Below are 15,693 nucleotides of genomic sequence, written 5' to 3'. Positions count from 1 at the left end.
TCAAAAAAGAATTTCCCGTTTTCGCGATTTCTGAACGTGTACCAGAAGTGCGAGAGAAATCTGAAACCGCATAATTTTATATTTTTATATATATTATTACAATATATTTATTAAATTATTAAAAATTTTATTTAATAATTAATTAATTATTATTATTAAAGAACAATTTAAAAATCACGAAGGCATTCGAATAGTAATAATAATAATTAAATAATTAAAATTTTATGGAATTTTTAACGGTTTTTCACTCCATCAATAAATTAATTAAATTTTTTTTTTATTACGCGAGGAAAAAATTTGAAATTGACGTCATCGATTTTATTGATTTTTCTTTTTTTCGGAAAAAATTTTTTCGTAAGGTTCAACGACTTAATTATTAATAATAATAATGAATTTATTATTATGACACCTCCTCAGGTTTTTCACCCGAGTTTTAAATCAAACAAAAAAAAATTTGAGTGGGCTCCATTTTATTTTCCACACCCTCATTATTAAATTTTACAATGTCAAAATCCTCTTTTTTTTTTTTTTTATTTACTTTTTCTATATATGAATTTCATAGTATGAATTCTTGTTGTTAGAAACAACATTAAATTCATCATAATTTATTTTCCGCCATATTTAATTTATGTACGGTCGCGTATAAATTTTTTTTTTTTTTTCCAAGTTAACATGATTTGTATTATTCGTTTTGTCGACGTCTGTCTTCTGTCTACAGAAAATATCAAACAAAAAAAAAATTCTTGAATATTTAAACCAAAAAAATTCTATGAATAATTTATAATTTTTCAAATTTAACTTAAAATGATAATAATAATAAAGTTAACGAAAAACTGAAAAGAATTCATTGGATTTTTTTTTGTTTATTTCAAAATGCAGTTGTTATGGTTTTTAGTTGGACTTTTGGTTGTTGTTGTTGTTAATGCAGCAGTTCCAGAAGGACCAAGGATTGAGGGTAGCAAAAGACTAACACAAACAGTTGATTGTAATGGCGCTGTTGTTTTCTCAGCAGTTTCAAGTAAATCCACGTTTCATTTTTTTATATTTTATATAAATTCAAAAAATAAAATTTTCCATAAAAAAAATTGAAAATTTATTTCAGCACCGGAAACCACTTCTCCAGCATCATCCGATAAAAATCAAATAATTAATTTTGATACATCACTCATTGACAAATCCGTCGGTTTCGGTCGGGAAAGTGGAATATTTACAACACACTGTCCTGGCCTTTATCAATTTACTTTCACAGCCACAGGGGATGCAAGGTAGGCGTTTTGTTCTCAAAATTGCGAAAAATTTATAATAAATGATATCATAAAAATGTATATTTTGCAATAACCTCGTTCCCTTTATGTGTATTAAACGGTTCATCAACTTGTTAAATATTATTACTATTATTATTATTAATCAGTTCCAGATTTTCATTTCGTAAAAGACCGTCTGCTTCTACGACTGCCTGGAAAACAATTGCGGTTACAAATAAAACCGGAGGCAGTCATATATTATTTATTGACATGGAAGTTGGTGAACAAGCTGCAATTTTTGTTGATGCTGGATCTTTATCTCCTGCTACCTCTCATTCCTTTAGCGGTTACCGAGTATCTAAAAAATTATAAAAAAATCCTCGCTTCTTCTTTAATTAATTGATTTCCTTTTCAAGACTGAAATTTGATCTTCATATTTTTTTGTTTTTTTTCCTTTTTTTATTTTTTTTATTAAAATTTTTACTTTTTTTTTAAATTCTCATCGATCAACATATTCTTTTGTATGAAAAAGCAACAAACGACAAACCAACAAACAAACAACATGAGGAAAACAAAAATTTTAAGTATTTAAAACTCTTATCATTTCCATTATTGAATTTGATATTTTTTTAAAATAATATTTCTTCTTATTTTTCTTTTTCTTTAAATCATAACAATCACTTTTTTCGTACACGCATATAATTAACGAGCAGCCATTTTGTATTCTTTGTTTGTCATCAAAATGGCGGCTTTATGTAAAATCACGCTACGTTTTACCTGACACAAATTTTTTTTTGTTTTTTTTTTTTTTTAATACTTTTGCATGTTCATTCTCTTTTCATTCATTCATTCGTTCATTCAATCATTCAATAATTCATTCATTCAATCATTCAAGCATTCAATAATTCATTCATTCATTCATTCGCCTTCACTTCTTTTTCTTTATTCTTCATTTTTTTTTTTTTATTTCTGCATTCATCATAATCACGATCGTCATAGTAATTATCATTATCATAATTTCATACTCTTATCACGCATTCTTTCACTTATTAATTTCTTTCTTCATAATAATAATAATAATGAAAAGAACATTCTAGAATCTTTTTTATATAATTTAATTAATTTGTATAATTTTTTTTTTTTTTTTTCGTTTTTACCATCATCATATACGTAAATTTTTGTACATATAAATGATATCTATTCAAATTATGTATAAATTATTATTATTATTATTTTTTTTTTATGGGTTAAGGTTATTAACTTGTTTTTCTTTTTCTATGTATATATACTTCAAACTATTTTTATCCTTTTCTAATTCTGCTATCTGTTTACTACACTTTTTATTCTTTTTATACTATCTTTTCTTTTTTCTTCTTTTATTCTGTGATATAAAAGTTAGTTATCATCATTATTATTATTATTATTATTACAAAATTTACATTTATTAACTAACTTGAAACATTTTTAGTTATTTTGTAAATAATTTAGTTTTTAAAACAAAAAAAAAAAAAAGGAAAAGCCCGGATCAACGCACTAAATAATTTTTACTTATTAATACATAATTAATATTATTATTATTATTAATAAATCATCATCATTAATAATCATATTCATTTTCTATCTATTATCTTTCATTAAAATAATATATATATATATATATATACATAAATATTATATTTATATATATTTATATTTTATATTAAACTTTCTACTTTTATTATTATTAATAATTAATTAATTTTTTTTATGTACATAGATTTTTTTTTTATCGGAATGCTCAATTTTTTTTCTTTTTTAATAACATTTTCTTTTAATTAAAAAAAAATTTCTTATATTAATAATAATAATAATAATAATATTAATTAAATAAAAAAACTTTTTTTATACTTTAAATTTAAAAAAATTTACACAGGGATTTTTATTATTATTATTTTGTGTATAACTTTCACTTACCTAGTCATGTCTTTATAAATTTTCAGTATAAATATTAATATTATTATTATAAAAATTATATTATTATTATTATCATCATTTTCTTTTTCTATTAAACTCATTTCATTTTTCATGATTAACCATAAAAAAAATTTTTTTTTCTATTAATTTTTTTTCAATTCACTTCATCACATTTAATAATATTAATAATACTTTTCTTTTTTCATTCTTTTTTGCTTTTCATTCTTTTATCTTTTCATTCTTTTTTTCTTTTTTTTTCTATTTGTTTCGATGATGATCATTAAAAAAAATGCAAGTACAGGTAAAAAAAAATATTAAAAAAATTAATTTTTTTTTTTTTAGGTTTTAAATAATTAAAAAACGATCAAAATTAAACAAAAAAAAAAAGAAAATTTTTTTTCTCGTTTGCTGTGATTGCGAATTTAAAACTTTGTGTAATCTAGTCTTAGAATTTTATTGATTGGAATGTGTTATTATTATTATTATTATTATTATTATTATTATTATTATTATTATTATTATTATTATTATTATTATTATTGTTATTTATACGTTTTTCTTTTTGACTGTTTTCTAGAAAATTTTATTTTTTTTATAATTTTCTTTTTTATCTTTTTCTCTTTTTTTTAGTGAAACTTGTCTATTCTATATTTCTTTTATTTATTCTTCTTTTCTTTTTTTTCTTCTGAGTTTATTCATTTCATTTTTTCCTCTTCTGTTTTTTTTCTGATCTTGTTTTTCATCTTTTCTTCTTATTCTTAACTTTCTTTTCCCTATATAATTTACTTCTTTTTTCCAATTTTGCCTTTTTTTTCTTATTTTTCTATTTTTTTCTTCTGTTTTTCTCTTTTTCTTTTAAATCTTTAACTTTTTTACTGTGTCTTCTTTTCGTTTCCTCTTCATCTTTTAAATTTTTAACTTTTTTACTGTGTCTTCTTTTCGTTTCCTCTTCATCTTTTAAATTTTAACTTTTTTACTGTGTCTTCTTTTCGTTTCCTCTTCATCTTTTAAATTTTAACTTTTTTACTGTGTCTTCTTTTCGTTTCCTCTTCATCTTTTAAATTTTAACTTTTTTACTGTGTCTTCTTTTCGTTTCCTCTTCATCTTTTAAATTTTTAACTTTTTTACTGTGTCTTCTTTTCGTTTTCACTTCATCTTTTTCTCTCATTTTGATGTATTCTTTTCATTTTTCTTCTTCTTTTATTCGTTTTCCTTTTTTCTTCTTTTATTCTTTCTACTTTTCTTCTTCTTTTATTCGTTTTTTTTTTTATTCCTTTATTCTTCTAATTTTCTTTCTTGAGCATGATTTTTATCTGTTTTATTTTTTTCTCTCTTTTTTAATCTACTGATATCAGTTTTTATTTCCTTCTTTATAATTTCTTCTTCTGGACTACTTTCTGTCTTGTTTTTTCTGTTATTAATTTTTTAAAATCTAGTTTCTGTCTTCTTACTGTTATCTGTTACTGTGTTTTCTCTGTTCTCTGCACTACTTTGTGTTCTCTTTTCTGTATACTACTATGTGTTCTCTGTTCTGTCTACTACTTTGCATCTTCTCTTTAAACAAAACAGTCATTTTCAAGCATAAATAACAATAATATTATATTTACTTTTATTTTATTTTATTTTTTTTTTCAATTTTGCTTTATCTGTGATTAATTATTTAATTCTATTTCATCTTCTTTAAAATAATAAAAAACTTTTTAATAACAATTTTCCTTATTTTTCTTTTTTCATTTCTTTCTTTTTCTTTTTCTCTTTTCTTTTACTTTAAAAACTTTTATTTTCCCCTTCTTCCACACTTCACTTCACATTTTTTCTTTCTTTTTTACTTAATTATTTTCATTCTTCATTTTCTTTTTCAATTTTTCAAAACATTATTTTCTCTTATCTCTTTTCTTCTCTTTCCTATGTTTGTATTTTTCCCTGTGATTTAATTCTTATTTCATTTTCATCTAATTTTTCTTATTTTCACTTTTTTCTCATCTTTCTTTCTTTCCTTGAGCTCTCCAACTTTTTTTTCTTTAATAACATAAATAATTATTTTTAAATTCACAAAAATTTTTTTCCTTTTTTTTTATGCATGACATTAATAATGTACATAGATAATAAATATTTTATATTTTAACTTCTTATCATTCCAATTTTACATATAAACATCACATTTTTTTTAATATTATTATAATATATATATATAGTAAGTTTTGAGAGACATAAAATCAAAGGACAAAAAAAAAATAATAATAATAATAATTTTTTTTTATTGCATGATAATATTTTAAAATTTAACAAAAATTTTCATTACTTTTCACTATTACTACTATTATCATTATTATTAATATTATTATTATATTCTACTCATTACATCGAATTAACTTTCATTATAAAAATTATTAAGATAGAATCAATAAGGACTAAAAAAAAAATCGTCTTCTTATGTCTCTCTTCTCTCTCTCTCTTTCACTCACTCTCTCTCTATCATTCTCTCTCTATCGTTCTCTCTTTATCTTATACTTTTCTTTTATATGATATATATATTATTTTCATTATTTTATCTATCCAAATAAGTAATTTTTTTTTTAATTATTAAGTTTTATTATATATTTTATTACAGCTATATTGTGTACAGTATGTAAAACAGTTAATTGAAAGCAAAAATTATCAATCATATCAATAATTATAAAATGATTAAGTTATATCCCTTAGTATATTTTATTATATGAGATAATATTTTATATTTTATAATATCAACTAATATTTTTATATATATACTTTGTATACTTTATTATTATAATAACTCATTCAATTTATTTTTGAGGTTATGGGTTATTTCTATTTTTCTGATACTAATAATCACTTCATGTTCATGAATTCAAGCTTAATCATTTCATTATTATTATTATTTTTACTAAAATAAACATTCGTATATATATATATTTTTTTAAATAAAAGTTTATCACTATAAATTACTATTTAGTGTAATAATATATATATACAACTTACATAAATTATATAGAATTTATAATAATATATATAAAAAGGTGAAGGATTAATTTTTCTTTAAAAAGTTATTGATTAATATATAATAATAATAATAATTTTATCTATATATATAATGTCAATTTAGTATATAGTTTAAGTGTAATGGTTTTTTTATGTAAACATCTTTTTGTATTTTTTTCTTTTTATTTGTCTATTCTTTTCTATTTTATTATTTATGTCTATTCTCTTCTTTTTCTTTATAACAAAAACTTTCATTTTCTTTTTTATTTCTTTTTTATTTTATTTTCTTAAACTTTTATCTTTGTTTTATTGTAGTGTACTTTTCATAACTATTTTTTACAAACTATATCTTATAAACCAAATATTATTACTTTAGTTATAGATTGACTATTTGCATGAAACTTTCTTGCATGTTTAATTTTTATTACCTTATTTTATTACTTTTGTATTCTTCTAACATCAACAATTCATTCATACATTCACACCTTGTTTAGCTTATATAAAAAATATCATCATCTTCTACACATAAACGTAACAAAACATGCTACTTTTCTATTCATAAAAAAAAAAAAATTCTACATAAATTTCGCTTTTCATTTCACAGTGCCATTTTTTTTTTTAACATCTCTTTCGCACTTAATTTTTTCTATCATCATCATCATCATCATCATTATTACAAAAAACAATTTATTAATCTTTTACTTTACTACAAGCAAAAAAAAAAAAAAAAATATCAAATTCATTTTATTTAAATTAATTACAAAACTTTTCTATAAAAAAAAACTTATACGTAACGGTTTTTTAAACACTTTTACTTAATAATTAGTAATAAATTTATTTTTTTTAATTATTAATTTTTATTGTCTGTTTATTGACGCATAATAAAAAAAAAAAAGTTTTATTTAATATAATAATAATAATAATAACAGTAACAAGTAAATTTAATGTGGAAATGACAAGAGTGTTTTTTTTTTTTTTTGTAAATTATAATAAAATGTAACCGTCAATATATTTTAATTTAAAGTAAAAATTTTAAATTGAAATTAATAATAATAATAATTTTTCTTTTTATTTGTGATTTTTTTATGTATTATTTACTTGTAATGCTTTTTCAACTATTTATTTGTCTTTCAATTTAAAAAGAGAGAATTTATTTCAAATTTAAATACACTTCGTTTCTTTTTCTTTATAAAAAACTCATTTTCTTTTGAATGATAACTATATGTAAAAAAAAAAAGTTAAAAAAATAGAAAACTATAATGAAATTAAATAAAAAAAATTTTTTTTATTGCAAATTTATTTTTTTCTTTTATTATATACACACAGGCCATTTTACAAATCCCATCCCTATTAATATAAAATGCTGTCGGTTGATGAGCAAATTTAAAAAGAAAAAAAAATGATTTATGGTCTTTTTGAAAAATGGGCCCAACATCCGGTTATAAAAAAAAAAACATAATTTGGCATACAAAAGAGTCTTTATTTAGAAAATTCCTGAGGGTGAGGAGTGCGTACCTAATAATAATAATAATAAACAACTGACTCATATTATATTCCAAACGTTTATTTTTTTTAAGTGCAAAAAACACATAAAATTATACTTGAGAAAATTATTAATGTATTTTCATCACACTCAGCATATTTGTAAAAAAAAAAAAAATTTCCAGAGTAATTTCCAAAAGAAAATCAAAAAAATAAGGTAAAAATGAAAGAATGGGGGGAAAATATTTAGTACAAAAAAAAATAAATAAAAAAAGTTGATTCATACATTTTGTGTATATTTTAGGGATCAACATTTCCTTTTTTTAATCATTATTTATCTTTTTTTTCTACGACTGATAAAAAATAGTAAGAGTGCGACAACAACAACGTAATCACCACACCTCGGTTTACGACAGCAACATAATAATAATAATAATAATAATTTTTTATTTTTTTGTAAATTAAATTAATTGAAAATGAGTAGAAAAGCAACAATTGGTTCACTCGTGTCAAAATGTGGAAAAATCGTAAGTTTTAGTTTTAATTTTTACCTAAAAGTCAGTTAGTCATTTAAATAAATGAAAACAATAATAATAATAATAATTTCATGATAATAAAATTTACTGTTATTAAAATCAAGAAAGTTTAATAATTAAAAAAAAATAAAAATAAACACGAAAATCCACGAGTATCTACACGCGGAAAAGTACTAAAATTTTATTACTCGAGTAATAATAATAATAATAATAATAATTTTTAATTTTTTTTTAAATCCGGTAAAGGTCAGAAAAAAACGAGAACAATTTTTTTTAAATAAAATAATAAATAATTTCAACTTGTTTATTTTATGTACATAATTTAAATAATTATTATTATTGTGAATGACTTTAACTTTTCGAATAATCAAAAAAAAAATAATAAACATTAATTAATAAATTTTTTTTTAAGGTGTTAATAATGATAATATTAATATTATACAGAGTTGGAGACAATGGAAAATTTTTAGGCGTGGGTGGCACGTTTAATTTAAACGAAGAAAAAGCAGTAGATGTTGAAATAATGGCGTCTGGAATATTCGTTGGTTACCTAGTTTATAACCTATCCGTGTTAATAACATATTTATTAACTGGAGAAAGAATAATCAATGTTTGTATAATTCAAAATCAATTTTTATGTAGAAAAAAGAAAGAAAAACTTTAATAAATTAATTTTTTTTTTAATTAATAGGATTGCATAATGAACGTTCTTGGATTATTTATGTGGATAGCAGTTGCTGGTACTGCATTGCATTATTGGGACAACTACGCCCATCAACATCAATTTGACATAACCGGAAATGAAAGGAGTTCGGGTTTAGCATTGGGAAGTTTATGCGTTTTTAATGCTTTCTTACATCTTGCGGATTCTGCATTTAGTATTAAATTATATTTGGATAAATCGAAATAAATATTTTTTATATATCTCTCTTTCTCTCACTCAAACAAAAATTATTTATTATCCTTATTCATTTATTTATAATTTATTATTTTTTTACAATCATAGAATAAATAAACCCATTTGAATCTATTATTTAATTATTATTTATAAACGTGAAATTACAGTTTATTTATTTATTTATTATTATTAAAAAAAAAATACTTCAGGGGAGGAAAAAAAGAACTTTTCTCCTCACACTCAATGTTAATAATAATAATAAAAATAATAAAAATAATTATTAATTAAAATCGTGATAACGTCAATGGTGACCGCCGTTAATTATTAATAATAAATGAAAAACAGGTTTTTTTTAATTTTTTATTCTCAGAAATTTTTTTAATTTTTTTATTACGCATTTAATAAGTTTTTAAGGTTATGTATGATATCTCTTAACGTTTTCAACAAAAATCTTTAAAAATATTAATAATAATAATTTGTAAATACAAAATAAATAAATAAATAAGTTCATGGAATGTTTGATTTTTTTTTTTATTAATCATTTAGGCCATTTTTTATCTTTCGTTACCTGACAACGCGATAAGAATACTACACCAAAGAATCATCACCACACCTCGAAAATTTTACGTTTTTTTTTTTTTTTTCGAAAAAAAATAATAATAATTAAACGCGTATAGAAAAAAAATCATCTTAAATTGTTTTTTGTGCATGGGTTTTAATTAATTATGGCACAAGGACCTATGATTGGTACGATAACAGTTAAAATTGTCAAAATTGTAAGTTTTCAAAAAAATTTTTTTTTTTTTGCATTAGTTATTATTATTATTATCGATAATATTTGGTAAAAATATGCACGAGTTCTTATACGAAACCCATAAAAAAATATATTATAAATTTTTTTTTTTATTAAAATGACGTCATGACGTAGATTTAAAATAACTTCCTGAATTATTTATTATTTAATTTAATTATGTCACTCTGTATTTTATAATTTTTATGTATTTTAAATATTATATTTTCCCCCCTACCCCTTCTTTGTAATAATAAAACAACAAACGAGGTGTTTGTTTGTTTGTTTGATTTTTTTTTTTTTTAATTTAAATAAATTATTATGTAAAAAAATGTCATCGTTTAAAAAGATTTTTTTTCATACAAACAGGTATTAATTATATTTTATATAATATGTGTCTTTTTTTAATAGGCTATCACTATAATTATACTTTTTCTATATCGAACCGGATATGCTGGACAATTTTTAGGTGTTGGAGCAGTTTGGAATTTTAATGAAGAAAAAAATGTTGATGTTGAAATTTTGGCATCCGGTGTTTTCGTCGGTTATTTATTATATAATATATCGGCCTTGATTACTTATTGTATAAGCTCTGAAAAATCAGCAAACGTAAGTCACACACCATTTTGAAAAAAAATTTAATTTTTTAATTTTTTAAAAATGACATAATTCTAACGTTCCCTTAATATCCCTTTTTTAACGGTTATTATTCGTCACGAAATGACGTCACTTTATTATTTATACAGGATTGTTTGATGAATCTTATCGGGATATTTTTATGGACCGGTGTGGCTGGTACAGCACTACATTATTGGCCCGGTTTTCAAAATGAACATGGTAATGAATATAAATCAACAGAAAAAGATGTCGGTATGGCTGTCGGTAGTTTAAGCGTACTTAATGCTGCTGCACATTAATAGATGTGTTATTACTTTTAAATTATTTACTGAACAAGGAGAATCTAACATGTTTGATCCATATTGAATGTCCATATTTAAATTAAAAAAACAGACAATGAAATTTTTTTTTTTAACAATCAAATAACGATTATGATTCCTATTTAAAAATGTGTATTATGCTCGTTTAAATATAATAATAATAATGTGTGTGTGTGTGTGTAAGATTAGCATAAGTTAAATTTTTTTTAATAATAGTTTAAATTAATTTACATTAAAATATATATAATAAAATTAATAATAATAAAATTACCTCATATTTAATTGTAAGCATGAAATAATGGATAAGATAACAATTAAAAATTAACTCGTGTGTTTGTTCGATATTGTTTTGACGGTTATAAGTTCTCAAATTCAAAAAAATATAAATATCAATATGAAAAAAAAATTGTTTATGTTTTTTCAATTGTTTTCAAATAAACTGTCAATTTAGATATAATGTTATTTTGTATATATACACAAGTTTTTATGATTTAGTTTAATTTTTATGAAATAATTATGTCATGTACACCTAAAGGATATTTGTTATGGCTCATCACGGCAATATGGGTAAAAATTGTGAAAGTTTTATACTTTTGTTTACTATTATTATCATTATTATTTCTTACAATTACTTGTTACCATTAATAATAATAATAATATAATAATTTTTATTTTGTTTAAATAGCTTATGTCTTTAGTAGCATTTTGCCTCGCCCAATTTAGTGTAAGTAGTAGTTTTGCAGAAACATGGGGTTGTCGATTTTGGACAATAGAACTAACAATGGTTGGGCTAACGGGATATCTTGTCATATGGACGTGTATATTGACATGCTTTTTGCTGTCATCTTCGCCGCCGCCATTTCTTGTAAGTTTTAATAAAAATATATATGTGTGTGTGTGTTTTTCAATACGTAATCTTTGTAAAATTTGCTGTTTGTTTGTTTGTGGAAATATTTTAAAGGCATATTTTCATGTAAACATTAAATATTTGAATACAGGTACTATGTTTTGCAATAACAGGACTTTTCATGCACCTACCAAACGGTATAACTACTTTAGTAGATTATATCTGTGGATCAGAGTCGATCTCTGCTTCTGATTACTGTACCTATTCACCTGTAACATTAATTGTTGCAATACTTACAACTGCTATCGGAGCACTTTATGGAGCTCTAACTACATTTATTTTATGCTGTAGAAGTGATGAATCTCCTGAATGCGGATAATATAGTACATGTTAACCACGTATTTGTAAATATAATAAAATAAGATGAAATAAATCGTATAAGTTCTCTTATTAAAGTATACTTTAATACTTTTTTAATTATTTACACTTATTCATCACTTTACTTTATTTTTAAAATTAAACATTTCATTTTCACATTTATAATAACACTAAACTATATAACACTAAACAAATATTATTTACTTATTGAATTAAATAATTTAAAAAAAGAAAAATATTTTTAAATAAACCAATTCACACACTAATATTTAACGTTAAGAATGGTTTCAAAAAAAATTTCTAGGTGTCTCTGCGATCGCTACATTTTATCATGCTGCATATTTCGTCTACTGCTTTCAAAGAATTTTTGGGTTAGGGGTGGGTTAACATATTGTTATTTATTTATTTTTTATTTGTTTAAAAAAATTAAAATGTCATCTTTACATCGAATAATCACAACAGTTTTGTGTTTTGGAATATGCGCTGTTTTTAATGGATACGCTTTAAAATTTCCTTTTTTCGAAAGTAGAGTAAGTTTATTTATTTGAATTGACATTTACTGTAGTTTACCCAATCCGATATGTTTAAATTAAATTCTTCTTGGCGCCAAATAACTGTTTCGCAAAGTTTGACGAATTCCCTTAAATAATATTATTTGTTTTTATTTATATTATAAAATATTAATAAACTACACGAATTATTTCGTGTTTTAAACAGACAATAACCTTAGTTTATTCGATGGTTTTTTAAGTGTTCGTTGCCCTTCCCCCTCTTTATTTTTATTACTGAAATAAAGAAATTAATTTTGTTAAATCAGCTAAAAAAAAAAAAAAAAAGTAAGAAACAATTATTTCATTGTTTTTCTAACTTTTCTAATATATAATATTCAATTTCAACATCATAAAATGTAATACCATTATTAATAAAAAGGTTGTGATAAGTATCAGTAACCTTGGTTATATTTTTTTAATGATGTCAGAAGAGAAATCTTTTATATAATAATTAACATAAAAATACTTTTTTATTTAAATGAAAAACTAACCTTGTATGAATCGAAAACTGATCTTATTGCTCATAGAATATTAGTCGAATCTCACAGAAACCATTAAGCAAAGATTTTTTAATTCTAATGAAATAAATGTTTATTTAAATTTTTACAGATGGTCAAAAAAGATATTTATGACCTAAAAATTTTTTAAAATTACTAAATTTTTTCAATAAAAAATGTTAAATTTAAATGAATTTTAATCGAATAAAATAATTAAATGAATGATAATATGTTCATTATATTTTTTTATGGATTAATTGCATTATTTAATAAATGTATTTTTTTTAATAGGCCAGGCATGCTCCTCGAAATCTTAGTCACAGACATTTAATATCACTTTCAGATAAATTAAATAATTTATATGAATTGAATACAACATTAGAAAATATTCTGATTCCTAGAGTTGTCGGAACTGAGTCTCACAAAAAAGTTCAAAATGTAAGTCATTCATGAAATAAATTTTCTAATTGGAAAAATAATATACTAATAATTTATAATTTTTGGATAATTAGTTCATAATCAATGAATTTTCAAATTTAAATTGGCATGTTGATGTGGATTCATTCATGGCTAAACACCAATTGGTACTTTACCATTTAAAACATAATTGCAACTCATAATCCGAATGCTAAACGTTTCCTCGATGTTGCTTGTCACTACGATTCAAAATATTATCCTGGAGACAACCAATTTGTGGGAGCCACAGATTCTGCTGTACCCTGTGCAATGATGATACAAATGGCTCATTCATTAAATGATGCATTAGAAAATCAAAAAAATAATGAATTGAGTCTTCGATTTATATTTTTCGATGGGGAAGAAGCTTTTCATACTTGGTCTAAAACTGATTCATTATATGGAGCTCGACATTTAGCTGAGACATGGAAGCGTACTCCTTATGAAGAAGGTGGCCCCTCTGCCACACAATTGGACAGAATTGTACGTTGTATTAATTTTTTTTTTTAAATATTTATTTGTACATGTGATAAAATTGTTTCCTTACTGTGATTTTTTTTTTTTTTTTTAGGACATGCTTGTACTCTTAGACCTCCTCGGAGCGAAATCACCAGAATTTTACAGTTTTTTTACAAATACTCAAAAGTATTATACAATTTTGGCCAATGCTGAAAGTAAACTGAGAGAAAAAAATTTATTAAGAGGATACAAGAAGAGATATTTTCACAGGAAATCAACCGATTCTTACATAGAAGATGATCACCTTCCATTTTTAATGAACAGTAATTTTTTTTTTTTATAACTATAATTATCATAATCGAATTTTATTAATTAATCCTTGAATTTTACATTCGTTTTATTTAGATGTTCCTATACTTCACATAATTTCACTTCCGTTTCCTCCGGATTGGCACACGAATGGAGACAATCATAAAATAATCGATCATCAAACTACAAGAAATTTAGTTAAAATTTTAACCGTTTTCGTAGCCGAGTACCTTCATTTGGAAATGTAGTATTCCTTGTTTGTTTTCATCGTATCCACGCGTTATTATTTTTTTTTTTAAATTAAAAATTTTCAAACCAAAGAAATGGAGAATCAAAAAAAAAAGAAAAAGAAAAGAAGAAGTTTTAACAAATAAACGAGGCATACACTATTTACGAATTTAAAACCGAAAAAAAAAACTGAAAAACGTGTCAAGAATTTAATAAATAATAATAATAATAATAATACGTACTCTTCGAAAATGTATTTACAAAGATTGCATACAAAGGCTTATTACCTCTTCTTATTCACGACAATCTAAAATGTAAACGTAATAAAATCTTTTTTTATTATTATTATTTTTTTTTAACAGAAAAAAAAAACATTCCTTTGTTGTATACTGTTATATATTTTGTTTTATTGTTTACCAATTTTATTTTATAAAAATCATTTTTTTTATTATGTGATTTAATTTTTTATGCATAGCGAGATTTTATTATTATTATTATTTATGTATTTTATTATTTACAAAAAAAAAAAAAAAAAAATTTACAGTAATAAAAATTAATAATAAGCAAGCAAAAAAAATTTTTTTTTGTCTAGAAATTATTACTTTCCCTTTAAATTTAATTAATAATAATAATAATAATAGTTGAGAGAAGTATTAGGTGCTTATGATTTTTTTTACCTCGTCGTGACGTCATTAAAAATAAAAATAATTTTAAAAGAAAATTTTTTACGTTGGAAAAAATATAAAGTTGAGTGTTGACCCGATGTCTGGCCTTGAGCTTGAAAAAATATTAATTAATTAATTAATTAATTAATTATCACGTTAGTAATTTTTTAAATTTTTATATAAAAAAGGAAAAAAATTTTCTGCAATGCAATGAGTAATCATAACAGTTTTCATAACACATTTAAAAAATATTAATTAATTAATTTATCGCGATTGATAAAAAGAAAATTTTTTAAATCGACCATTTTTATATTATTAGGTTTTAAAATTACGAAACCGAATTAAAAAAATTGCGTGTTTAAAATTTGCAACGTGTAAAAGTGGAAAAAAAAATTTATTATCATTATTATTATTACATCACGAATGTTTTATTTTTAACGGTCATCTAATAAATATAAATAA

The 15,693-nt window shown here is 22.2% G+C and overlaps 4 protein-coding genes across 4 annotated transcripts; all 4 read left to right on the top strand.

Moving 5' to 3' along the window:
* Positions 1 to 873: 873 nt before the first annotated feature.
* Positions 874 to 1,616, top strand: Phum_PHUM294830 (uncharacterized protein; the record flags this gene model as incomplete). Its single annotated transcript, XM_002427067.1, has 3 exons — positions 874 to 1,018; positions 1,103 to 1,265; positions 1,412 to 1,616. The coding sequence occupies 3 exons, from the start codon at positions 874 to 876 to the stop codon at positions 1,614 to 1,616; spliced, it is 513 nt and encodes a 170-aa protein (XP_002427112.1).
* A 6,539-nt stretch (positions 1,617 to 8,155) lies between these two features.
* On the top strand, positions 8,156 to 9,125 carry Phum_PHUM294820 (uncharacterized protein; the record flags this gene model as incomplete). Its single annotated transcript, XM_002427066.1, has 3 exons — positions 8,156 to 8,206; positions 8,628 to 8,825; positions 8,907 to 9,125. 3 exons carry the CDS (start codon positions 8,156 to 8,158, stop codon positions 9,123 to 9,125), a joined length of 468 nt encoding a protein of 155 aa, XP_002427111.1.
* A 713-nt stretch (positions 9,126 to 9,838) lies between these two features.
* Phum_PHUM294810 (uncharacterized protein) lies at positions 9,839 to 10,820 on the top strand (the record flags this gene model as incomplete). The annotated part of the gene is made up of 3 exons (XM_002427065.1): positions 9,839 to 9,889; positions 10,315 to 10,512; positions 10,650 to 10,820. The coding sequence occupies 3 exons, from the start codon at positions 9,839 to 9,841 to the stop codon at positions 10,818 to 10,820; spliced, it is 420 nt and encodes a 139-aa protein (XP_002427110.1).
* Positions 10,821 to 11,529: 709 nt separating this feature from the next.
* Positions 11,530 to 12,067, top strand: Phum_PHUM294800 (uncharacterized protein; the record flags this gene model as incomplete). The annotated part of the gene is made up of 2 exons (XM_002427064.1): positions 11,530 to 11,706; positions 11,840 to 12,067. 2 exons carry the CDS (start codon positions 11,530 to 11,532, stop codon positions 12,065 to 12,067), a joined length of 405 nt encoding a protein of 134 aa, XP_002427109.1.
* Between the last annotated feature and the right edge of the window lie 3,626 nt (positions 12,068 to 15,693).

Source organism: Pediculus humanus, genomic scaffold (assembly GCF_000006295.1).
Source record: "Pediculus humanus corporis 1103172107678 genomic scaffold, whole genome shotgun sequence".
Taxonomy (NCBI): Eukaryota; Metazoa; Arthropoda; class Insecta; order Psocodea; family Pediculidae; genus Pediculus; species Pediculus humanus.
This window is presented reverse-complemented; position numbering and strand designations above follow the sequence as displayed.